The sequence below is a fragment of the Tenrec ecaudatus genome, chromosome 12 (genome assembly GCF_050624435.1).
Source record: "Tenrec ecaudatus isolate mTenEca1 chromosome 12, mTenEca1.hap1, whole genome shotgun sequence".
Lineage (NCBI taxonomy): Eukaryota > Metazoa > Chordata > Mammalia > Afrosoricida > Tenrecidae > Tenrec > Tenrec ecaudatus.
In genome coordinates, this window is record NC_134541.1 from 141,653,355 (window position 1) to 141,679,563 (window position 26,209).

Below are 26,209 nucleotides of genomic sequence, written 5' to 3' on the forward strand. Positions count from 1 at the left end.
TGTGAGTTGCTGTGATTCAAATGCAAACGCGTTTCAAATGCAAGCAGGGCCACCCAAAGGGCACAGGTTTCTGCAGGGTTTCCAGACTAAGAAGAAACTACTAAGAATGGATCCTTAGCCCTGAGCTTCACCTCCAGGCCCCTCCCTCCAGACCGCCCTCATTATCTCCAGGCCCCGCCCCTTCGCACAGACACCACCCTACCCCCTCCCCAAGTGATACAATTTCCTGCTGAACCCACTTCCTCTGACTGAAGGATCCGAGTGAGCGTCCCATGAGTTTCTAAGGGTGAGTGAGTTTCTGTGTTTCTGTGCTGATCCCAGGCGCGGAATTCCCCACAGGCCTGGCGTTCCCAGCTGTGTCCGGATTCCCGGGGACTTTACAGTTCCCGCACCCTGTCCGCCAGTGTTCCAGGTCACCGCGACCCCTGGGACAATTCCAGTCAAATCCTTTCTGAGCTGGCTACAGGCCTCAGCCTTGGGGCCTGGGAATACTCTGGCTTCTTTTCTTGCTCAGAGCTCCTCCTGCACTCTCACCCTTCACCCCAGAAAGACGCGATTGGGGGTGGGTTCTTGCTTGGGGCCATCCCTACCATGTCAGGTGGCGTGCATGAGAGCATGGGGACCCCAGAGTGGCCTTTACTGAAAGGAGAGGCAGCCTTGCAGTCATCAGGCCACCCCACTGATGACCGAGGTCTGTATTAGAGCTTAACTTCTCAGAACCTTGCTTTGCAAAAGGGCACCAGCCTCAAATCCCCGCATAGATTAAGTCCTCATGTGGATTGCAGAGCCCCCCATAGAGTAAACCTCCACTGAATGCTTTCTGCCCAGGAACCAAGGTAGTAGGTAGTCTGGCCCGCAGGCAGAGGGTTTGGAGTGTGGCTGACCTTCACCTCCCCAGGCAGCCCAGGGAGGGGCAGTCTCTTGGAGGTTTGCCTGAGTGTGTGTCCCTGATGGAGGTCACCAAACTGGAGGCAGTACAGGGGGTCTCCTAGGCAGGAGCCACGTGCTATCCGCCTTGCCCGGACTGCATTGGTCAGAAGGCCCTGGACCCATCTTGTAAGCCCTCTATCTAAGGATGGAATGTCTGTCAGAGTGATGGACTGATTGGCCACCAATCATGCTTTTGTGACAGTTTCCTTTGCCCTGTCCTTCCCCCATACCTTCTTTATCTCACATCTCAACTGGGAACCAGGGAAGCCATTTCCACCTCCTGTTGGGGGTGGCTTCCCTCATCCAGATGATGTGTTTGTTGTTGTCTCATAAGATTTAATAAATGTTATCTTTAAGCTCTATTTAAAGAGGATCTCCTTTTTACTCCGGTCTCTGCATGTCCCTCAACCATTTCTGCCCATCGGAGACTAGCTTGTGCTCTGTTTTAGACTGTAAAATGAAATTCCAATCTCAAATATAATTTAAGGTGAACATTTACTAAGTCTTAAAAGAGACAGACTACAAAGACGCGGACCCATCACGGGATGGAGATCATAGTGCAGTTTAAGGAAACAGTCAAGTCGGGAATCTAATGAAATAAGATTGCAACAGAGGAAACGGTCATACGTTTTTGATTGGAGGAGCATCAGTACAGCATTGTTATCAATGGGACTACAGAAGCAGGGACAGGACCGTAGTGAGCGACCTTCATTGCCAGATAGAACATTTTACAAGATTGTTCCAAGTCCTTCTGACCCAGGCAATCAGGGCTCAACTGCTAAGGCATGGCTCATGACTATAGAACCCCCCCATTGGCTGGAGAAAGGTGGATGGTGTCCACTTTCCAAGTTCCTCTGCCCTGGGGCAAATTTAATCCACCTGTTTGCTTAATGATCCGAAAGAATTCAATGGGGCTTAATCTACACTGCCATCTGTAGCCCTTTACTAACTGACCCCAATTAGTGTTTGGGATGGGTCTACACCATGCAGCCCCCTCCCCCAGCCTCTCAGAAAGACGATGACCTGCTGGACTTTGCAGCCCCCTTGCCCCAGCTTCTCAGAAGAAGGATGAGCTGCTGGATTTTGCAGTCCCTGCCTCCAGCATTCCGAGGACCTTCTCTCTCCTGGCAGGATCCACACAGCCTCTTCCCCCCACCCCCAACCCCACCCCCCATTCTGGGAAGCAGGTCTGCAGGAAACCAGCATGATTTAATCACGGACACATCCTGACTCAAGGCCTTGCAGCTGCAACACTAAAAGCCTCCTTCCCCTTATCAACACATACCTCCTTGTCTCGGACCCTATACAAGTCCTGCTGCCCCACTGCCCCACTGCCAGGCACGACTTCCTTGACCTAGCTCCTTGGGTTGGGGAATCTGCCTGCAATTCTTTCTCTGCCTAAATAAAGCCTTTCTTAACTTCACATTCCTGGCTGAATTCTATCTCTGCTCTGCGTCTCAGTTTTCACCTCTCAGGGTGCTAAGATTTTAATCTCTAATAGAGCTCCTGAGATTTGTCTGCTGCTGCTGTACCTTTCCACTTGGAGTGTGATGAGCGGCCCCCCCCCCCCACGTGGGGAAGTTTCCCCTAATAAACCTCACCTCAGAGATTGGTTGTGTTAATGGCTCATCTCTGTTTAACACTGCGCTCTTCCACTCCTGCCACCACCCCCTTATCATCCCTCTTGGCTCTTAGAGTATTGCTGGCCCAGATTTAATATCCACTAATTTTCTTAATAGGGAATTTTGGTTTCCTTTGTCATCCTTTTGAATTGCAGAATCCAGCAATTATTTTATTTATTTTCAGGTCCTTCTCTGTATTAATCTGCAGAAATAATAGATTTCTTCACCTATAGTGTTTCAGTGTTGAAAATCCACAGGGCAGTTCTACACTATCCTGTAGGGTCACTATGAGTGAGAATTGGTGTATTTTAGTGGCACATGCCCTCATGGTCAGCACTTTTTAAAAATTTGAGTTATTTTCACAGTGACAGAGAATTTAAATCGGCCATTTATCATTTATCCTAGTGGATACAGAAAACGTTTGAAATATCCTGATGTTTATTAATTAACCAGCTGAATTAGCTTCTGCATTTTCTTGCTTATGTTTAATTGAGTTGGTCTCCATCCCCCACCCCACCCCTCTCCCCACATGACTGAGTTTAAAATCATTAATGGTGGACATACATCCACATCCTAGGGGCTGCATACTTTGACTGAAGGACCTTGAGTCTCATTTGCTAACCTGCTGACACTTGCCTCTCTACTTTTCCATTGCTTAAGCTTGCTATTTCTACATTGGTCCCCAGACCCACCAGATTCAAAATTTTAGTGGGCTGCCGCCCATGCCAATATTGGATACCAGCAGGAAGTTTCCTAGCTGCTCCATCCCGCCTCGTCAGCGTGTGTAGTTGTGATTGGAGGCGAAAAGTATTCCCACCTACCTGCCCTGGGTTTGTTGCTTTATAAACCAGAGTTCAAGTAGTGCGCTTGGGGCCCAGATGTATTGAACGCTAGCTGTTTCCTGGCAGCCAGCTCCAGGAAAGCTTTTCATCTGGTCTTTTTCGGTGTGGCCCTGATTAATCTTGAGACCTGGATATAACATTTTCTTGTAACCAAATTCTAAGTATATAAATTATTTTTATCCTTTTGATTTATTTTTTTCATAAGTTAGTTTCTTCAATTTGCTTGCATTTGCTGTACAAGAAATGTGTCCTACTAATAGCTCCTCATTTAAAAAATTGTGTCATAATTATTTCTAATACAAGGCAACATCCAGATATATAGCTCATATATAGTAAGATAGGATCTTATTTGAAATAAGATACCATTTTCTCTGTGCCCCAGTGCATGGTAATGCTTGAATGTTCCAGCCTTTTATCCACGTGTTCTTGATAAGAGGCTTGTTTTGTCCACTGCGCTATGGTGGAATATGTGAGTGATGCCGCAGCACCTTAAACTCCTCCTTGGGGTTTCTGGGCTATAATCGTGTGTTACCAGATGGCCACCTCATAGAACACAACTGGAGGAGTAGGGCTTCTTCACGGACTAATTTAGATAGGCCACGCTGACATGTTGTTCATTATAGACATGGTGATTCTTAATGGGAATTGTGTTTGTTTCTGATTTAGTCATATTTTCAACACAATATCCATGTGCATACATAGACAGGATATGCGCTCATCATGTTCAATTTCCCCTTTGCTTAGGTGTCATGGAGTTAGTCCCATCTCACGGCTATGTCATGTGTTATATAGCAGAACAGTTCCATATTGTTTCTGGAGCATCATGATTGTGGAAGCAGATCTGTTCTTCCACAGTAACGCAGGCTGAGTGTACCTCATCAATCCTCAGTGGAACAGTCCAATCTGTTTGTGCCACCTAGAAACATTCTTTGTCCCTAACCCCCTAAGACTAACTCGCTGCCACAAAGTCAATTCTGACTCATGGTATTCCTTTATAGGTGTCTGAGATCTATACGGGAGCAATCAGCCTCATATTCCTCTTTTAGATCTACTGGTGGGGTTGAACTACTAGCCTTGAGGGTAGCAAATGAAGCCAGAGTTTATTTTTCCCCCTGGAAATGAACGAAATCAAGCAGATGCCATCAAATCCACACCAACTCCTGGAGACTCCTAGTGTGTCAGAGCACAAAGATGTTGCATAGGGGTTTCTGTGACTGGTTTCTCAAAGTGTATCACTCAGGAGTTCTTCCCTGGAGACTCTGAGTAGACACAAACTTCCAATCTCTCCATGAACACCTATCCATGTTAACCATCTGTAATGCTCAGGGACATCAAAAATGAAGCAAGGCACACATGCGTGCATGTACACACACTTAGCAAAGCCAGAACCTATGTAAATTGGAAATCTTTCAGAGAAGGAAAACTCTAAAGTATAAAATGAGGTTGAGTTTCTAACTATAACACGAGAAACCACACAATTGAATTTGTAAAATTTGCAGGACCCAGAAAAATAAAGTCATTCTGCTAATTTTCAACTATCAAGTTTGTATGTGAATTGTACAAATATACTGTAACTTAACTGGTCTCTTTACCATAGCTAGAGAATAAAATTAATATCAACTTTAATAGATCTTCAAGAGAGATGGTATATGTAAATAACTTAATATTCTTCATGAATTTTCATGGAAGATGAATAGGTATCATAAAGATTTTTAAGATGTACAATATTTGAGGAATTAATACAAATGTATTACATTATTCTGTTTAGCATAATCTATTAGGAACAGCTATACAGTGGCTTCAAAAGTTTCATGGATAAATTCCATTATCTTTATTCCATTTTTCATGACCTTTATGAAAGCCCCTTGTGCATTCATGGCATGAATGATTGGCTACCAATGAGCTCCTTGTATCTCAATTAGATAATTGGTAAATATCAATCATTTTGCCTACCATATGATTCTATGTGGTGACCGTATGTGGTTTCAGAGTAAAACTATACTCTGTAAGATTTTCATTGGCTAACTTCAGAAGTTGTTGATTTCTTCTAAGGTTGCCTTCAGTCTCTAATCTTGTTTGGTAGCTGAGCACTCAGTTGCTCTCACTACTTAGGGACTCCATTTAAGGACCTGCATCTTGAAGTATGAGTGCTTGCAGGCAGAGCCCTGTGTGGCCTGATGTGTCAGGAATTAGCTTCCCTTACAAATTGGTGGGCCTTTCTGGGGCTGCTTTCCTTTTTCTGTATGTCTCTTATGTGTTCCTATAATGATACTCTATTGCATATGGGGTATATGAACAAAGGAGCCCTTTTGTCACAGTGGGTTAAAAATTGGGCTGCTGACTGCAAGGGCAGCTGTTCATACTCACCAGAAATGTGCAGGAGAAGAAGAGTCTGCCTGCTCCAGTAAAGATGTGCAGGCTTGGTAGTCCTATGGGGAGTTCTGCTCTGTGTGATAGCTCTGCTGTGAGTTGGACCAAACGTGGTGGCAGGGAGTTATGTGTGGTCAACATCAGAACTTGTTCTTGACCACTTATTAGCTATTTGAGGCTAAATGCAATTAGATTCACATTTTTGTGGACTCTTGTGAAGTGCCAAAAAAAATTTTTTGTGACAGTTTTGGGAACTGATTATTTGTGGAGGAGAGTTGTTTTGGAACATGCTACTTTTTGTTGATTTCAGTCTTGTTTATATTTCTTCTTTGAAGTTTCAGTGATACACCTTTCTGACATCCTTTATCCTTATTAAAATTTATTTGGTCAACCTGGGCTTTCCTTATAACATAACAAGTACACTCCCTTCTGATGCCCTGTGGCCTGGTATTTTCTCCTCCTGGAGCTAAGTCTTTTGGGCTATCCCTTAGTTAAGCCCACCACATCCTTCAAATCACTGTTGTCAATGAATTCAATTGATTAGACTACTACGAGCAGATGATTAAAGCCACCACTGAACCAAAGGGCCCCATAGGCAGTTACAGAGAATGATTTCACAGTGGAAATCAGCTGAGAGAGTACCTATGTTTACCTCCCCTCTGTTTTGAGGACAGATGCTTGCTCTGGTTTCTAACTAGATTAATTAATTAGAGGCATTGAAGAGAATGCCTCTTGATGTTAGTTGCCATCTAGTTTTCTCCAATTTATAACAGCACTGTGCACCCATGGTGAGGTAGTGGGCTATGTGTTGAGTTGGTGAGGTAGTAGGCTATGTGTTGAGTTGGTGATGTAGTAGTCTATGTGTTGAGTTGGTGATGTAGTGGGCTATGTGTTGAGTTGGTGATGTAGTGGGCTATGTGTTGAGTTGGTGATATAATGGGCTATGTGTTGAGTTGGTGAGGTAGTGGCCTATGTGTTGAGTTGGTGATATAATGGGCTATGTGTTGAGTTGGTGAGGTAGTGGGCTGTGTGTTGAGTTGGTGATGTAGTAGGCTATGTGTTGAGTTGGTGAGGTAGTGGGCTGTGTGTTGAGTTGGTGAGGTAGTGGGCTGTGTGTTGAGTTGGTGAGGCAGTGGGCTATGTGTTGAGTTGGTGAGGCAGTGGGCTGTGTGTTGAGTTGGTGAGGCAGTGGGCTGTGTTGAGTTGGTGAGGTAGTGGGCTATGTGTTGAGTTGGTGAGGCAGTAGGCTATGTGTTGAGTTGGTGAGGTAGTGGGCTGTGTGTTGAGTTGGTGAGGTAGTGGGCTGTGTGTTGAGTTGGTGAGGTAGTGGGCTGTGTGTTGAACATGTGCCCACATGTTCAGCCATTCAAAACCACTAACTGGTCCACAGTAGAAGGATGAGACTTTCTACTCCCTTAAAGAGTTGTGGTTTCAGAAACACACAGGGCCTATTCTACTCTGCTCTTTAGGGATGTTTTGAGTCAAAATTGACCCAATGACTGTTTTTTAAAAAAATGTGCAACAGAAAGAAAAACATGCCCTGTGACGTCTGTACTCTGACTTCAACATGGTCAGCTTTTTTTCTCTGAGACTGGAATGGTGACTTTGGGCTCTTTACATATTGGTCATAAACCTGAACGTCCTCCTTTGCATTTCTTTTAACTATTGCTTCTTTTGTTTTACTTTCTTGCTAGTGCTTCTTCATGCTCCATTTATTTTTCTCATGTGGGAATTTCCATGAATACTTATTGCTAAGGAGCTTTGCATTTGGTGGCTGGCCATTGACTTCCCTTTCCTGCCCATGAAGACCTGGGTGCTCTTTGACTCCTTTGCTTGTATGTTTTAGAAATGGAAATCGAACTGAGCATTTGCAAACTCATGAAAGAACCTTTCCATGTTGTTAGAACTTCCTTATCATACCAGGGTTCTCTGGCTAGTGTTTCCTAAAGTGATCATTTTATTTCTCCCTACACTAGCTCACGAAATGTAAGTATGCATGTGTTAATGCTTAGGCTCCACCTTTGTTGCATTTCTCATACAAGCCGTTACCATTTGACCTTGTGCTTTTGTTCTTGTTAGTTGCTGTAGAGTCATTTTCAACTCATAGCCACCTCATGTGTCCAGGGTGGAACTCTGTTGGTTTTGGAATGGTGTGCCCTCTCTGAACAAATTGGTCTTGTTTTGTTTTGATTTCCTCCAAGGTTTGTCTGGGTGTTATATTACTTCAATCAGTCTAATAAATGCAAGAGCCAGTTATACGGGCGTGAGGTAAGCAGTAGTGTCTGAGAGTCCTGGCTTTTCCAGGAAAATGAGTTCCAGTTACCTGAATTGAATAGATTGTTTTCTTTGTCTCCTCTTCGTGCTATTCAGAAGATGTCTAGATCATCTCTGTAACTGATGAGTGACAGAATACAAACTATCGGCATATGAACAGAAATGTAGTTGCCAGGCACTTAGTTGTAGGTAGACACATGGACCTGCATGCTGACTCGATTCAACAACTTACCATTTGAGTAATACTGAACATGGACTTAATGGTTCGTGACTTTCTTCAGCTGTATTCCATTGGAAGCAACATCTACTTAAAAGAGACAAGAGGACTAAATGAGCCAATGTGTCTAAATCTCTTTGGAAATTGCTTCAAAATCGTGGTTGCTGAATAAATGCAGTGTTTTATCATGAACATGTTGTGTGAAAGAGACCCTAGTGGTTCATTGGTTTAATCGATTGGTTGCTGGTCATACCCTCTGTGGCTCCAGCATACCAGCCACATCAAGGGAGGACAGTGATACTATTTGTGCTCATAAAGATTTACAGTCTTGGAAACACTCATGAGCAGTTTCATTCCCTGTCAGAAGGTCAAAATGAGGTAGAATTGACTTGAGAGCACTGCATCTTGTTTTTGTTCATCATAAAGGAATGAAATTTTGGCTTGGAAGGCTTCAAACATGTCATCTGATGCATTGCTGTAGATGAGATTTTGAGAGGCTTCTTGGATCAACATTACATTACACTGTTGTAGCAGAATTGTAGCGTGACTGTGGCAGCTCATGTGACTTTATCTTACAGCTAGTTGGCGATGCCGTGAAATATTAGCATCCAAGTGCAGCCTCTTCTATGTTGTTGTTAGGTGTCCTTGTGTCCTGCACCATCCTCACAAATGTTCCCACGTTTGAGTCCCTGTGTCAATCCATTTTGTTGGAAGGTCTCTCTCTTCTTTACCTCTCTCTCGCTTCCCAAGCACAATGTCTGGGGGAAACAGAGGATTTCTCCCAAGTTGTCTCCCCCAAATACAGGCCAAACTTAGCTGCTTGTTACATGTGTCAAATGACTACACTTGAAGGTCAACAGAAGTAGGTCAGGGGATATTCTCCCTAAGGGTTATCAGCCATTCAGAACAAGCAGACACCACTGTTTATCCCACAACAAGCAGGGCCAAGTCTCTTCTGACAAGGAGAGTAGTAAACTGTTTCTCTTAAGGAGAACCCACGGAGGTCAAGCCCACTGAAGGGTGATCAAGGTTAGGCTGCCATATTGAGTCTAGGGAGCTGCCCTTCTTGTCACATGCATACCCTTAGTTCCTCCCCTTCCCATCATGTGTTCACCCCTAGCTCATCCCCTTCCTGTTACACCTATGCCCGTTGTAGACACCTCCCTCCCATTGCTTGTAGTGCCTATGGTTCAGCCCCTTCCTGTGATGTGTGTGGTTATCTGTAATCAAGCCCCCTAAGTAGATATAAGCTTCTGTTAGCTACGTGTTGGGACTGATAAATCACACCTCGCCTCGCTTTCCTGCTCTCGGCCCATGCTGTGCACGGACCTGGCTGGTAAGATCATGGCTGTCCAGGAGGTGAGCATGCTACTATGAAATGTGTCTAACTCCATTATTTCAATCTCTTATCTCTCATGCTCTCTATGACTTTATTATAATCTTTATGTATCTTAACTGTACAATGTGCTTACTGAACCCGTGATTAGTTGTGGGGGGCTGGCCTTTCCCCTCATAGATGTCCTTCTCCAGGGACTTGTCTCTCCTGACAAAATGTGGGAACAAAAGTATGACAAGTCATAGAGGCCAGTCCCACAGCTAAGAGAATGCTAGTGGTCATCATGTTCAGCTAGTCTGCCTTCCATGATCTGCAAAAGTGAAAAAAATCTTACAGTGGCCCATTCAAGGCCTGGTGTGTAAGTCCTAGAATCCCAACACAGTTTAACAGTCAAATGCATTGAAGTTCAGTCAACTTATAAGAGAATTGGAACCTAAATACATTTTCCCAATCAGCAAAAAGAAGGACATGCTATTATGATACTGCTGTGCTCTTTTGTCAGTATATCCTATGAGCTTAGTGTGTATTGATGTGCGTATCCACTATTTTTGGAGGGGAGCAGGTGATGATAATTACATGACAGTAGCTTTGTGTCTCAGAGTGGGAAGATTTTGAGGATATCTATATTCTATTGTTACCTTTCCCTCTTGCCTTGTTTCCCTTTTCAATAGCTTGGCCTATCTCCACAAATGTACAAAATATACAAGAGGGCAACCGTAGAGTGACTGAAAAGTAGGCGAATAACATAGAAACACTACAAAAAATTTCATAATTCCCCAATTAACCATCTCTTTCAGTAGGTAATATGCCAGCTCTTGATCATGTAAAATTCTCCAAGAGGATACCATGAATCCAGGGCTTTGGGTTGCTACTTTGCTAGGCCTTACCTGCAGCTCTCTAATGGCTAAGGAGGGGCTAAAGGGAAAAACAACAAATTCTGCAGTGTTTCCTAGTTGTTATCTTGCTTCTACCCTGTGCTTCATGTTTTGATAAATATTCTGGTTGGTCCTGTGCAAGGAGGTGAATTTCTATCCTCCCTCCAATGGAAAGAGGATGTGAATGTGGAATTGAGGCTTTTATTTTTTATCATTTGTTTAATATATGTTATGTGTTCTGACTGTTCTGTATTCTGAACATATAGAAAGGACTAGGTTGCAGTTGGTCACAGACAAACTGTACAGAGATAAACTCATTATGCGAGAAGCATACAGTTGTTGGGATAGCATGTAATTAGTGAGGAAGTGTGTCTAGTGCACTGGTTCTCAACCTTCCTAATGCTGTGACCCTTTCATACAGTACCTTGCTGAACCAGAATCTATGGGATGTTTTAGGACACTGGCTGTTGAAGAGGTGGCTGTGGATTTCTCCTAGGAAGAATGGGCATTGCTGGATCCTTTTCAGAGGAAACTCCATAGACATGTGATGATGGAATCTTTTAGAAACCTGGCCTCATTAGGTATGAATATTTTATTAAAAAGAAAAATATATATGTGTGTGTGTGGCATATTTATTGATGCTACTGTAATATGTCGGCTGAGAAATGGGAATACTTGTTACATAAACAAGTGTACTAATTTCCTCTCAGAAGTGTGCATGTCATGCTTCCCCCATGAATATAAAGCTCTTAGTGTTATACTAACTTCTTACATCAAGTGTGGCTGTGAGTCTACTAAGTTCTTTACATGTTATAAATGTGAGTGTTGATGCTTGGTGCAGAGAATACATGTGTGTTGTTCCTTGTAAGTGCTCTGTGTTTTTTACAAGCTTAACAGGATAGTTTTATTATAAATAGATTTACACCCACCCAAAATCCACAGCCCTGGAGGAACATAGGATTGGCTCGGTGTCAGGGAATTGTTGATCATCTTTTCAGACTTCCTGGTGATGTGCCTTTCTCCAAGAGCAGCTTGTCAGATACACCTTTTCGCCCTCATAGGACACCAATATGATGGGGACCTGCGTTAGGCTGGGTTGTCTAGAAAAATACAACTGTAGACAGAGACATGTGCATAAGAAGGTGCTTTAGATCAAGAAGTAAACTTTTTTCAAGAGAACAGCCCAGCCCAGTCCAATTGAAGCCCATGGGTCCAATGTTAGCTGGAGCATCCATGGCTCAGTGTGTTCAAGTCCCCAAACTTCTGTTTTTGGGTGAACAGCAATCCTTTCTGCTGCCCAGCTTAATATATGTGTGTGTATCATATACATATATGTAAATCCATATATAGTCACTCTAATATGTGCATAGAATTTTCTTGTTTTAGTTTATCAATTCATCAGTATATGAGGACCTTCAACACTACAGAAAACTACAGGACTCTAAATCCATGACATCATCACAAAGTGGCTGGAAACATATTCCCTGTTTCGGGGTTCTGATCTGAATAATTTTTCACTTCCTTTTCTGTAAGGTAAATGCTGTATTTTTTAATTAAAACACTTTATTGGGGACTTGTAAAATGCTTATCACAATCCACACATCCATCCATTGTGTCAAGCACATTTGTACATTTGTTGACATCATCATTCTCAAAACATTTTCTTTCTACTTGAGCCCTTGCTATCAGCTTTTCATTTTCATTCCCCTCTCTCCCTCATGAACCCTTGATAATTTGTAAATTATTATTTTTTCATGTCTTACACTGACACATGTCTTCCTGCACACACTTTTCTGTTTTCCATCGCTCTGGGAGGGGGTTATAGGTAGTTCATTGTGATCAGTTTCCCCTTTCTCCCACCACTTTCCCTTTACCCTCCTGATGAGCAATTAATGGTTAGTGAGTTAAGTACCAAAAATTAATACTGTGTGTTGAAATGTAGCATACAATGTTTTTATATTTATTAGCTATTTATGGCATATTGTTAATACTTTATGGATACGATAACTAAATTATGATTAGAGGAATTTTTATTTCTTTTTGGAAGCCTCTTCCTTTACAAATGTTAATCTCATTGCTGTAGTTGGAACATACAGACAGTTTTTAATATCATCGGTAAAAGTGGACATTTATGTTTGTCCTTTCTCTGAGGTGGGGTGTTGTTTTTTCTCTCTCCTCTAAGTGTGACATTTTGACTTTTTCTCTTTTTGGAATGTATATTAGCTTATTAAAATACTGAACTATAGCTGTTTTATGTTAGATTTGTAGAACTTTTTATTTTTCTTAGCATTAAATGCCTGTGACTTTTTTTAGTATGTGTGATAATCTGGGTACTTTAGAGAAACAAATTCACAGAAACTCATGAATAAGAGATTTTTATATAAAGGGTAAGTGTGCATCAAGGAAACATCCAAACCTAGTGCTGCCCAAGCCCACAAGTCCAATATTAACCCATGTGTCCAATACCAATCCACAAAGTCCTCCTCCAACTCACAAAACAGATGCAGTGATGCCAACTGCAGGAGGAAAGTTGAATCAGTGAATGTGTACACATCTCAGTGCTAGCAGGGGTCTCCACACGAGTGCGCCAGCACCCAGAGCTGCATCGGGGTAGATCCATTTGGTTTCTCCTCAGGGATGCCTTGCAGGAAGTGAGCCTTGCCAGCTGAAGCAGGGAGCTGGCTAAGACACGTGCACCCTGGTCCCACCAGCAGAAAGCAAGAGGTCTGAGAACTAGAAAGGCGAGGCTCACCAAGCCATTTATTCCTCCGCCCTTCAATTAACCCCACATGTGTTTCTCGGCCAGGTTGGCAGAATTAACTAACTCAGTATGTTTTGTGTGTCTAGATTATTCCTTTTTTCCATTAATTGGTATATTACAGTGCTTATTTTCTTATGTTAAATCAACTCTAGGACAGATTTCAATTAATCATCACATGTAATTATTTTAATGTGTTGCCTGACTCAATCCCCAATATTTTTATGAACTTTTTCATGTTCTTGAAAATCCATTATTAATATTGCTCTAAAATTTTCTTGAAGTATCATTATCATTATTAATATTGCTCTAAAATTTTCTTGAAGTATCATTATCTCACCTTGTTAACAGGTTATTACTGGTCTCATAGAAAATGTAAGTGTACTCTCATAACCATTGTTTTTTCACCCAATAACTTGAACTTAGACAAAAAACATAAAAGTGTTTATTCATACTGTGTGAATACTCTGGTGTCTAGTTGCCAAAGTCTTCAACTTTAATCTGGCTTACAGTTACCCTTGAAGTTTCTCTGGAATTTAATTGTGATTCAGTTGTTTATAGACCTTTTTAGCATCCTAAAACCCACTCAACTCTCAGATCACTTGCTCTGACTAGATCCTCTGGTCTTGCAGCTGACTCCTCAGTGTAGAGTGATAAATGATTTACACTAATCTTGACAAATAGTCACTCACACCTGAGACTATGGATGGGCCATCTTAGAACCCAAGCCAATACGCTCTCTCCTACAGTGTGTGTGGTTTGCCATCTGTCAGCATTACCTAGAGAGCTTGGCATCCAGAATCTAAGCCAAGATGACACAATGGTTGATCAGTCATCTCTTTCCTGGATCCATCTTGTACTTTTAAGCTTCTGCCCTCACCTTTGCTCTTGGGATCACCTATCTACCTATCCCTTGCCAGTCCTTGACTCTAGGCTGCAGTCTTTCCCAAAGGCCTTAAAATTGGACATCTGTAAACACAAGAGCTTAAGAGAGTAGTAAATAAGGATTCTCCTGGCTTGTTTTCTTGTTAAGAATATCTCTGTCTTGGCCAAGGTACCTCTAGGATGTCCCATTGGTGTCCTTCTGTCTCTTGTTGTCTACCTCTAAAGCAAGTTTCTCTACTTACCTCACTATTGTGCATAAATGGGCTACCCAATCATAGGCATTTCTTCACACACAATAGATATATTATAAAGAGTACCCAGGATGCAAGGGGATTGGAGCAGGTTAAACTTGGGTTACACTGGGCTGGAGTGGCATATATGACCATGATTCAGCTTGATCACACTTTAGCCAAATATGTCAAGGGTTATGGTTTGAGGTGCAGTAGAGGCTGGTAAAGAACATTCTTCATACAATATTCCGTTCTTCAGTTAGATTGCTGGTGAAAAGAAGATATTTACCTTCAATGGAACTTGAGAATTTTGAGGCCTTAAATACTTCCACTTTATTCTGAAAATAAATATTGTATATATAGGATGTGGATCCAAAGTTGATAATGATATTCGAGAAATTAGTAAAATTGCTCTGTAAAGATAGAGTGGGCTCTTGTTAAATGCAAACACCCTCAGACTGGAGCAGGACTTTGATCCCGAGGGTTGGGGGTGGTTACTATTTAGCACAGGAAGTGCAGGCTAACAACCTGACATGCCTTTCTTAGCACTTCCTCCTCTTCTGTTTCAGAACAAAGATTTGCCACAGACAAATATGGTCCAGTCTAGGGAGCTAGAAATCTGTTACTGCTGTCTTGCACATTGAAGCATCACAAGGAAGGATTTCAACATCTGACTGGGTTGTGAACCAAAACCATTCACCTAACACCAAACAGGGTGAGCAACTCTGGGGTTCCTGGGGGCACCGCTGGGTGGAGGAGCTTGAGGGGAAGCAGGAAGGACCTGGGCTTCCTGGAGTCTGAACCCAGGAAAACACCAGTGTACAAGGGCCCAGGCTGCCCCAATGGTCAGGGTCTAAGTTCTTTGTGCATCTCCCTGAATGATAGAATGCATTGGTTATGTAACCGCTTAATAATTGTATTAGAACTTAAATTGTGAGCACTCCAATTTTCAAAAGGCTGGTGGCATAGTGGATACAGATTGGACAGCTAACTGCAAGGTCCGTGGTTCAGAATTACAAGTCACTCCTGGAGAGAAAGACAGGTTTTCTAATCTTACAATGAGTTACAGTCTCGAAAATGCACAAAGGACTGTTCCACCTTCTTTTAAAGGTCGCTATAATCAGATTCCATTTGGTGGCAGTGATTTGGGTTTTAGGTTTGCGTTGCTGATGACATAGCAACTGTCCCTTTGCTGCATCCCCACTTTGATTAAGCCTCCATTAAATTCTTTCTGATCATTAACCAAGAATGTAGATCATCTTCCCCTTGGGGAGAATGCCTTAGAAAATAGATTGCCTGCACTCCTCTCCATCCAGCCCCCTCCAAGGGCCTGCCTAGATGTATCCTTGATGGAGCTCACCTTACTGAGGACAGCACAAGGGCCATTGTCATGAGTCTGGCCTTGACTGCCTTAGTTTGATGGCTCTGGGCCAATCTTGTAATTTTTTCTATCTAATAATGTGCAGGTCCTAATTATGATCTCATTCCTGCTGCTACAGTCCCACCTGTATCTGTGATGTATTGATCTGCCACCAATCGTGATCTGTGACATGCCTTTTGTTCTGTGCCCTATTATCCAGGGTCTCGACTGAATCCTCAATTGCATTGTCACCTCCTACTAATGGCCTCCCTTATCCATACGATATGAGTCTTTTATTGTCTCTTAAAGTTTAATAAATGTCCTCCTTAATTTATATTTGACAAAGGGGTCACTTTTCTATCCTAACACACAATTTAGGATCAGAAATGACTCAAAGTACAGTTCTTTGGGACAGCATCTTGACAGCCATCCCTACAGGTGAGGTCAGGCCCTGCACACCCCTGGCTTCCGTCCTGAATGGGCAAATGTTACAAAGGTCTTTTAGTTCTGTGGATAAATGTACACTCCGCACCTTAGCCCCACACCAAACGCACTCAGCTCTGTGTAGGCTGGCAAATCTAGTTCCCCAGATAAGTACTCAAATGTACCTCACTTTACCTACTAATCTTCTGCCCAAAGGCACACAATTCTTGTAATGTGGCCTGGGAATCCCACTGCTCTGTTTCAGTCTCTTGGTTCTACTGCCACCATGTCTGTGTTGCTGCTTCTCCCCATCATTTTCTCTCTTGTGTCACAGCTCTCTGTCTTTGGGATTGAAGAGTTTCAATGCAAGAATCTAGGATCCAAAGACCCCTACTCCTGGCTCATCTTTTGTGATGGTAGTGAGATCCCAATTTCTCTCTCTGAAATGACTCAATCAGTCCTAACACGATTTCCAATGTGACTAATCCTCAGGTTAGGTTTCAGACAGTTTATTTCCGTAACCACAAGGCACAAAGGTACCAATTTATTGTTGGGCAAGCTGCCCAATCCTCTTAAACAAACAAACAAACCAAACCCACTGCCATCAAGTTAACACTGACTCATAGCGAGCTTGTATGACCGGATAGAACAGCCCCCGTGGGTTTCCAAGACTGTAACTCTATAACGGAGTAGAAAGCCATGTCACTCGTGGGAGAAGGAAGCCCCATCCTGCTTTTGAGGAGAAATTGGTGGTTTCAAACTGCTGACCTTGCAGTTAGCAGCCCAACAGTCACCACTATGAAGGGCTCCTTTCCTCGTTCACAGTGGCGGGCGACAAACCCACACAAGTAATTTGGAAGAAGGGGACATACTAGAAAGACTGTACACTTGGATAGGCCAACTGTCTAACACAGTGATAATCAACCTTCCTAATGCCGCGAGCCTTTAATACAGTTCCTCATGCTGTGGTGACCCTCCAACCATAAAATTACTTTCGTTGCTACTTCATAACAGTAATTTCACTACTGTTATGGATCAGGCAACCCCTGTAAAAGGGTCATTCGACCCCCAAAGGGGTCTCGAACCATAGATTGAGAACTGTGATGTAACTGCATTAAGTAATACAAAAAAATACTACATTAACAACATTATCTATATTGGGATTCAAAAGTGCACTCACTATTGGGGGATGTATACTTCTTCATATATATATATTTCATATATATATTTCAATCTAATAGATGTCATATAAGTGTTTATTATGGAGTCTTGGTTTTGACATGTGTTAAGAGTTGGCCTGCTATCCTCAAGATCAGAGGTACACACCCATTAGCTTCCTGTCATGGTTTTAGGGTCTCGGGAGCTCTGTACAACTGTTCTCCTGTGTCCTATCTGCAACTTATACATCTAACTCTACTTGATGGTGAGTTTTAAAGTGTTTCTAAAGTGATTGCACAATTTATAGTTCCTCTGTAAAATAATCTTTATTTATTTTAAATGAAAAGATAATTTTTTTCGGGACACTTACAACTCTTGTTACAATCCATATATCGGTTGCATCAGGCATATTTGTATATATGTTGCCTTCATTCCTTTCTAGACACTTACTTTCTTTTTAAAAAAATCCTTTTTATTAGAGGCTAATACAACTGCTATCACAATCCACATATACATCAATTGTGTAAAGCATATCTGTACATTCATTGCCCTCATCCCTCTCAAAACACCCGCTCTCTACCCAAACCTCTGGCATCAGGTCCTCATTTTTTCCCTCTCCCCACTTCCCCCTCCCTCATGAACCCTTGATAATTTATAAATTATTATTTTGTTATATCTTGCTCTGTCCCACATCTCCCTTCACCCACTTTTCTGCCGTCTGTCGCCCAGGGAGGAGGTCACATGTAGATCCTTGAAATCGATTCCCTCTTTCTACCCCACCCTCCTCCTACCCTCCCAGTATTGTCACTCACACCACTGGTCCTGAGGGGATCATCCACCCTGGATTCCCTGTGTTTCCACTTCCCATCTGTGCCAGTGTACATCCTCTGGTCTAGTCAGACTTGCAAGGTAGGATTCGGATCATGACAGTGTGTGTGTGTGTGGGGGGGGCACATTTAGGAACTAGATGAAAGTTGAATTTTTCATCGTTGGTATATTGCACCCTGACTGTCTCGTCTCTTACCCAAGACTCTTCTGTAAGGAGATGTCCAGTGGCCCACAAATGGGCTTTGGGTCTCCACTCCGCACTCCCCACTCATTCACTATGGTAAGATTTTTTGTTCTGATGATGCCTGATACCTGATCCCTTTGACACCTTGTGATTGCACAGGCTGGTGTGCTGCTTCCATGTGGGCTTTGTTGCTTCTGAGCTAGATGGCCGCTTGTTTACCTTCAAGCCTTTAAGACCCCAGATACTATATTTCTTCATAGCCGGGCACCATCAGCTTTTTCACCACATTTGCTTATGCACCTGCTTGGTCTTCAGAGGTCGTATCAGGGAGGTGAGCACACAATGATATTATTTTTTGTTCTTTGTTGCTGGATAACTGATCCCTTGAGCATCTCATGGTCACACAGGTTGGTGTAATTCTTCCATGTGGGTGGGCTTTATTCCTTCTGAGCCAGATGGCTGCTTGTTTACCTTCAAGCCTTTAAGACCTCAGATGCTATATCTTTTGATAGCTGGTCACCGTCAGCTTTCTTCACCACATTTGGTTGTTCACCCTCTTTGTCTTCAATGGTTGTGTTGGGAAGGTGAGCATCATAGAATGCCAATTTAATAGAAAATATTCTTGCATTGAGGGAATACTTGAGTGGAGGCCTAATGTCGTTTTGCTACCTTAATGCTAACCCTATAAATTTATACACATAGATCTATTTCCCATCCTCATGTGTATATTTGCATATATACATGCCTTTATCTAGACCTCTATAAATGCCCTTTGCCTCCCAGCTCTTTCCTCTATTTCCTTTGACTGCCCTCCTGTCCCACTATCATGCTCAATCCCCACCAGGGTCTCAGCAATTCCTCTTAGTTACATTACCCTTGATCATGCCCAATAAGGCCTCCCATCCCCTCCTCATCACCGATTTGGATCGCTTGTTGTTCCTTTGTCTCTGGGTTTATTAACACCACTACCTTTCCCCCCACCTTCCCCTTGCTCATGTCCCCGCGCAACTCTCGGTCCCCTTGTTGTCTCCTCCAATTGTTCATCAGTCTATTTTATTTAGACAGACCTGCGGAGATAATAACATGCACAACACAAGACAGAGCACAACTAAGCAACTATATACAACAAAAAACAACAAACTAATGACAAAAACTACAAAACAAAACACAACAAGAAAAAAAAGCTTGTAGTTAGTTCAAGGATTGTTTGTTGGCCTTTAGGATTGTTTTGCAGTCCAGTATGTTGGGGCACCACGCCCTGGCCCCAAAGTATACTTTCCATATTCCCTGGGGACCTTGTCGCTCCATTCCCTTGTGGTTATGTTGCACCCCCTTAATGTTTTGCCTCGGTGTGACAGGATTTGATCGGGTGCAATTCCCACAGTGTATCTCCGGTATTGTCCCCTGTAGGGCTATGGGTCAGTGAGGGACGTCATGTCTCATAGTGGGGCCGGCCACGTGCTCTTCTCTGTTGACTGGCTGTTCTAATTGGGAACATTGACTTCCTGGTCTGGTGGGCCATGATGTGCTCCACTCTCTCCTCCACCCCCTTCATCTGCTCCCGTGTACTCCTATCAGATATGACCCTCTTCCGGAGCTATAGATTCAGTGCCGTCCTTTGAAATAACTGCTTCTGAGGGGAGGGGCAGGTTTCCACTTAGTAGTTGGTGTTGGGACCGACCTCCCCAGACCTCTCCACTGGTTCCCTACTCCACGCCGGCATGTTGCATTCACATCTTGGAGCACTGGGTTGAAGTCTGGTTCCTCTTTCCCTGTGGATACACAAACAATACCCTCCCCTTGGGTGGGTTAGTGCCCAGTGCCCCTGCTACCCTTTTATTTTTACTATTATTTTTTGCTTTTCCCACCTCCTTTTTAGTTGTCTACCATTTGTATCCCTGTATTTGGTCTGGTCCCTACCATATTACCTGGTCCTCACCCCGGGAATGTTTGTATACTGTAGCTTTTTCCCTATGCCCCTTTTGCCTGTTTTTTATTTTTTAAAGTTTACCTCAGCAGCCTTTGAAGTCTATCTTTAAGTCAATGCTATCTTGAGGTCTATTTCCTCTTTTATGCCCTCTGGGTGAGGTTGTTTTATGTGGTGGTCTCTTATTTATGCTTGGTGAGTGTTGTTCTGCCCATACTGGGTTGGCAAGGATCTTTTGTAGGGATGGGTTTCTTATAATGTATTCTTTGAGTTTTTCCTTGCCTGGGAATATTTACTTCTCCTTCTATCTTGATTGATAATTTGGCTGAATAGAGTATTCTTGGGTTTGCATTGTTTTCCTTCTTTGGAATATGTTACTCCACTCTCTCCTCTTCTTCATAGTTTCTGCTGATAGGTCTGAGCATATTCTTATTTGGGAAGCTTTATATGTGATTGTTTTTCCCTAGCTGCTCTCATGATTTTCTCCTTTTCCTCAAAGTTGGATAATTTAACTATTATGTGCCTTGGTGACTTCTTCTTGGGAACTAATCTTGCTGGTGTTCTTTCAGCCTCCTGAACGGTTGCCAGGTTTTCACTCATTAACCTGGGGAAGCTTTCCTCCATGAATTCTCTATTGTTGCAAATGACTTCTTTGTTGTGTCTTCCTCTGGTATGCCAATAATTCTAATGTTGTTCTGCTTCATAGTATCAGATATAGCTCTTCAGTTTTCTTCAGCTTCTCTGATGATCTTATTAGACTTTTGTTCGCGTTTGTTAAAGTCTGCTTGGCTATCCTCCAAGTAACTGATGCGGTTCTCTGATTCCTCCAGTCGCTTCTCGTGGTCCGTGAATCTGCTACTCATTTTTGTTATCTCCTCCCTAAGCTCCTGTATTTCTCTTTGACTATGGCTTTTATCTCTTCTGTCATTTCATCCTTTTTCTGTATTGTTTCACTCATATCCTCTATGACTCCAAAGTAGCATTCTGAAAATTTCTTTCCATGGCAGCTCAATGTCTGTTTCCTCTATGCATGTCATTATGTTCAGGACATCTTCTGGCATTGCCTTTTGTTTCTCCCATTTTTTCGTTGAGGTCGTTGGGGCTAATGGCTGTATGCGTTGTTTTAGATGAGCCAGGTGCCATTTTTCAGGGAGTCGAAGGCCACTGGCTCTCTCTGGGAGACATATAGGAATACTTCTTTGAACTGCCTATAGTTTATTTCACCATGGAATTAAACTACCACTTTATCCTCTGTGGCTTCCCTCTCAGGGGAGTGACCCAGAAGGGTTGCCTGCTTCGGTGTTGCAGAGGTTGGGGGAAGGTTTCCGCCTCGGCATTGAGGAGTGTTGGCGGGGCTGTCTTATGCCTCCTGGCACACAGGCAGGAATTCCCCAGTAAGGAGTTGAGCAGAGTATCCCCTGGTGGAGGTGGGGAGGGCCTTGTCAGCCTTGGGCTAGCTACACAGCAGTGGAGCTCACCTAGCTGGGTGTGTTGCAGCATAGGCTAAGGGGAGTGGTCTGGAGGCTAGCAGTAGTGTGTGAGAGACCAAGAAAGAGACAAAGAGGAGAAAAAGAGTTAAAAGGCAAGCCCTCTGGGCCTGTGGAGGGTAGAGGAGGGGAGATATAGTGAAGAGATGGAAACGAAACAAAACAACAGTGTATCTGAGTTGCAATCTCCTCCAGTGGAGCTGTACAGGTTTTGTCCCTGCTCCTAGGAGGCAGCTGGCAAGCCATGGCTGTGTTGAGAAAGGTCCCTGTACAGTCCTGCAGCCCTCCAAGTCTGAGGGTGGGGGATAGAGAGGGGCCGCAGGGGTCCAGTAGTCCCTGCCCCAAGGCGGGTGTTGGCAAACGGTGGCTATGTTGAGACCAATCCGTCCTACATGATCCAAATGGTCCTGGGCTCCAGCAGAAACAGTGGTAGGGCCTAGGTTAAGCCCCAGCTGGCCTCCACTAAGTTAAGGCAAAATCCCCCAGCCCCTCAAAACTCCATGAGTCTGTGCCTACTTTTATGATGTTCCTCCTGCGCTCCAGCAGTGTTGAATTTCCCTCTAAGCAACTCTCCTGGGCTGAATTCTGCATAGTACCTCTGGTCAATCTTTAGTTTATAATAGCTCTTTATATAGCCCATTAAAAATGTTTCCAGATGCTTTAATTAACAATCATCTTCAAGGTTCCTTAATTTGCCATTCTCCTTGAGAGTCACACAGTAAGGAATTGATATTTTTGTATGCTGTGAGGTAAGGATCCAACTTTTTTGTTTCTTTTGTTGATGTTTATATTTGATTACCCAATCTCTATTTGTTATAAAGTCATCTTTTATTCACATGTCTGAAAATTATGAGTTTTAGATTTTATTGCTTATGGTAGAAGCATGCTTACCATCACGCAATAAGGGCACCGTTAACAGTATTGAGAACTTTGTGTGTTAAGAAGAAAGAAAGAATAGTAACAGCATCTGGAACTACAAGTTATGTGTTACTCACATTGTATTCTCCCATCGGCCTGCAGATGGTGCATCACCAGCAGCTTAGAGGAAGGAGGAAGAAGTGCCTGGTATTACTACTTTTTGGATATCCTCATTAGAGATTGAAATTTGTGAGCATCATTAGAGCTGATCCAGATAAGACAAACAGAACATCCCAGTTGCCTGCAGTGCCCTAAGGACCAAAGAAAATGACCAAGGCTCAGGTGATTCTGATGTGTTTTATCCTTTTCTATATTTCCTACTGGAATTGAAGAACCTTTATAATACTGATTCAGGTCATTGGAAAAGTGGATACTTGAAATAGTAGAAATTAGAGATGAACTTTGACTCTGACTTCAACATTTTGCTGGAGAAGATTAGGAATATATTGATCATAGGATGAACACTGAACTCTTGATATTCAACATAATACATAACTGAGGATGCTTTGGATGGCATTATCTTCCAACTCATAATTCATTATTCTATGGCCAACTCCTGAGAATCATCAAAATGATATGCTATGCATAGTTTTTAAGGAGAAATAAAAATGGGATTTTTGTCTGATTAAGTTTCTTTAATGCTTCTTCTTGAAGGTGATATGTTACATACTCTCCCAAACAGCAACATTCTCATTAATGCATCTAAAATGGGCCTTGTAGCAATAGTGGCTTAAAAATAGTTGATAGCATCTCACCTCCTCTAACTATAGATGCAGCATCAACTGTCAATGAGGCAGAGCTTAAACATACCTGTATGAGGCAGTGCTTAACCATACCTGTACCCTCCAGTAGTTTTCCAGTTATGACACCACTATCTTTGCCATAGCTCTCTCCTACTCAGCTCATTAATTTTTTGCAGTGGCCATGGACTAAATACAGTCCAGAATCACAGGTACTAGTTTTGTTCGGTAACAATGTAATTTGGTATCAGAATTAATAGGCTGCACATTGGCATTCATATTAAAGAACCATGTAGGCACATTTACTCTTCTTCAGGGAAGGCTAGTTTTCCCTGACCCCTATCAGACATTTTTCCTTCTAAACATAGGCTCATTTCTTAGTTCTATCTTCATAGGCTCCTCTCAACTCCCTTTGGATATCTTCTTCTTGATCTTGCCTGCCTGTCCCACGATCTTGACTGAAAAGCCCTTTTTGAACCTGTCACCATTGGCTCTGTCACTGTGTCCCTTCTGCCCTGGTCATTGTCTCCATTGGTGCAGCTCTTGACCCATGAATAGTACAGTTCATTTTGCAGGAGCAGCAGTAGACCAGTCCCTATGAGGTAGAGGTTCAAGATGGTCCATGATTTGCTCTGCAGCATCTCAAAAAACTAAATAGTCACAACGTAAATAAATCCCTCTTCAAGATGTGGAAGATGGTGTGTCCCAAATCTATATACAGATCAGATATCAGTCTGTAGAGTTCTTCTCATTAATGTGTTTGCAAAGGCTGATGAACCACATCATCAGGTCAGACAACAGTCCACTGCGTCACAAAGTGAAGTTGTTGAATCTGGTCAGCTAATAGGTTGCAGGGAGTGAGGAATCCAAATGGGAAGGTGAGACAGCAAGCTGCTGGCTCATGGAGTGGAGGAAGCTCTCAAGTCAGGTCACACAGGCAGCTCGTAGTTGCCATTCAAGGAAATGGCTCATAAATTTTTGGAAGCTGGCAAATCCCTAATATATTAGTTCATTTTGAACTCTGGCTGCAGGGACTAACAAAACCAAATGTGTCTCACTCTCTCTCACCACACCATGCCTGCAGGAAGTTCTCTCTCTCCCTCTTGAGATGATGGCTTCTTGGCCCAACCTAGCACCTTCCCTGCCTAGGCAAGATTAGGAGAGCTCCAGAGGTCCACCCAATGGCTTAGAGCTAGGAGGGACCCCTTGGAGAGAATGTGGTCAAAGATGGCAGGTTCAAGAAGACCTTGCGATTAAAGTTAAGACAAAGGTGGCTGAGAAGAATTTGTCCTAATGTTGTCAAGAGTAGATTTTGCTAAGGTGTCCTTTAAGAATGTAGAAAGTTGTTCTGCATTCAGGGAGGTATTGCCTATGAATATTCTGATAATGGTGCTGAGTTATAGCTTCTTGTTCCTGATCCCAGATTGTACCTTATTCATTTTAGACGACTTTGATCTATTTGGTAAAGTTTTATTTGGTAACAGCATGTAATTTGGTATCAGACAAAGAGTGGAGTGGGAGGAATGACTTGTGTGAGTATTGACCAAATATGTGTAAGAACTGAGGTATGTTTGACCACCCCCATCTGAACTGTTCCTGATACCTATTGCCACTGAAGGTACAGAGCCTCTTATAATGGTGATACTGCTAGAACTCCTCATTCCATTTCACAATGTACTGTAAACTTGTTTGTTAATATAAAGAAGTGTGTGGATATAAATCTACCTTGTGTGAAATAAATCTGAGGCATTTTTATCTACTTTGTGTGAATATAAATCTGAGCTATATCTAGCTCATTCAGATAATTTCACTGGTACTCAACATTCTAATTTTATGAGTGGGTGCATTATTTTGGAGCATGGTGGTCCCAGCACTCAAATGGTGATCCTCAGGAGTGACACTGCAATTGTGGCAAATATGGAAGACAGAGAGCAGACAGTGGGGAACAGGGGCTCCTCATCCATGTGAGGACTGAGAAAGTGAATGTATTTTCTAATGGGTATATATAATTGAGCTTACAGATCTTTCCATAAGGAATGCACATCATGAAATTAGTGTATACATAGTCAATGGGTAATATCATAAGCGGGTAACATAATAAACAAGCAAGATGATGAATCACCATCTTTACCTAGTGCTAGTTGACTTCAAGCCCTCCCTGAGCCCTCCCCAGGTATTTGCTACATTTATGATGGGTTGACCTCAGAATCTGATTGCTCTGATCTACAGATAACCGTCAGGCATAGTGAAGTAGCCAGGCACAGAAATGATTCATCTACTATGGTAACTCCTTCAAGACTGCTCCTTATTGGAGAACTATTGTTAGGGGAGCACATTATTTGGCCTGGAGAATGTGTTTATGAAAACATTAATTTCTAGAACAATGGAGATCTTTCTGAAAATAGGACTAGTTTTCCATCCCCATGGTTGCCAATGTAGAAATAAGGTCATATACACTTTCTATCAAGTTCTCAGTTTAGTACACATTATGATATGTATAGTTTTCATTACTGTTTTGCTTTCTTTACTATAAGATATTTTTTAAAAATCTTCAAATGAAAAATACATCATTAAATAGACTCCCCTTACTACAGGAATCACTGACATTCAATGATGTAGCTGTACAGTTCACCTGGGAGGAATGGCAGCTCCTGAACCCTGCTCAGAAGACCCTATATCAGGATGTGATGTCGGAGAACTATTGCAACCTGGTTTTCATTGGTGAGGAGAATTCTCAAGTCATTGATCTCGTCACTGGCTTTTCCTACCTTATGTGTTAAAATCTTTGCAGTGTCTGTGGTGTTCCCAAGAAGGTAGATTCTCATTGCATTCTCTGGTCCTAAGT

The 26,209-nt window shown here is 42.6% G+C and overlaps 1 protein-coding gene across 6 annotated transcripts in view; it reads left to right on the forward strand.

Moving 5' to 3' along the window:
* The first annotated feature begins 216 nt into the window (after positions 1-216).
* Positions 217-26,209, forward strand: part of LOC142422177 (uncharacterized) — a 76,250-nt gene continuing 50,257 nt past the window's right edge. For 2 of the 6 annotated variants that reach the window (XR_012779061.1, XM_075527647.1), the window contains exons 1-5: positions 217-286; positions 10,888-11,047; positions 14,909-15,054; positions 22,727-22,906; positions 25,959-26,085. Coding sequence is in view for 5 of the 6 variants with exons in the window: in XM_075527647.1 (XP_075383762.1) it covers positions 22,892-22,906; positions 25,959-26,085 (142 nt within the window). In the remaining variant the exon portion in view is untranslated. Of the gene's footprint in view, positions 287-10,887; positions 11,048-11,852; positions 12,000-14,908; positions 15,055-22,726; positions 22,907-25,958; positions 26,086-26,209 lie in introns of all 6 variants that reach the window. The other 4 variants (XM_075527648.1, XM_075527650.1, XM_075527649.1 and 1 more) reach the window with 4 other exon arrangements.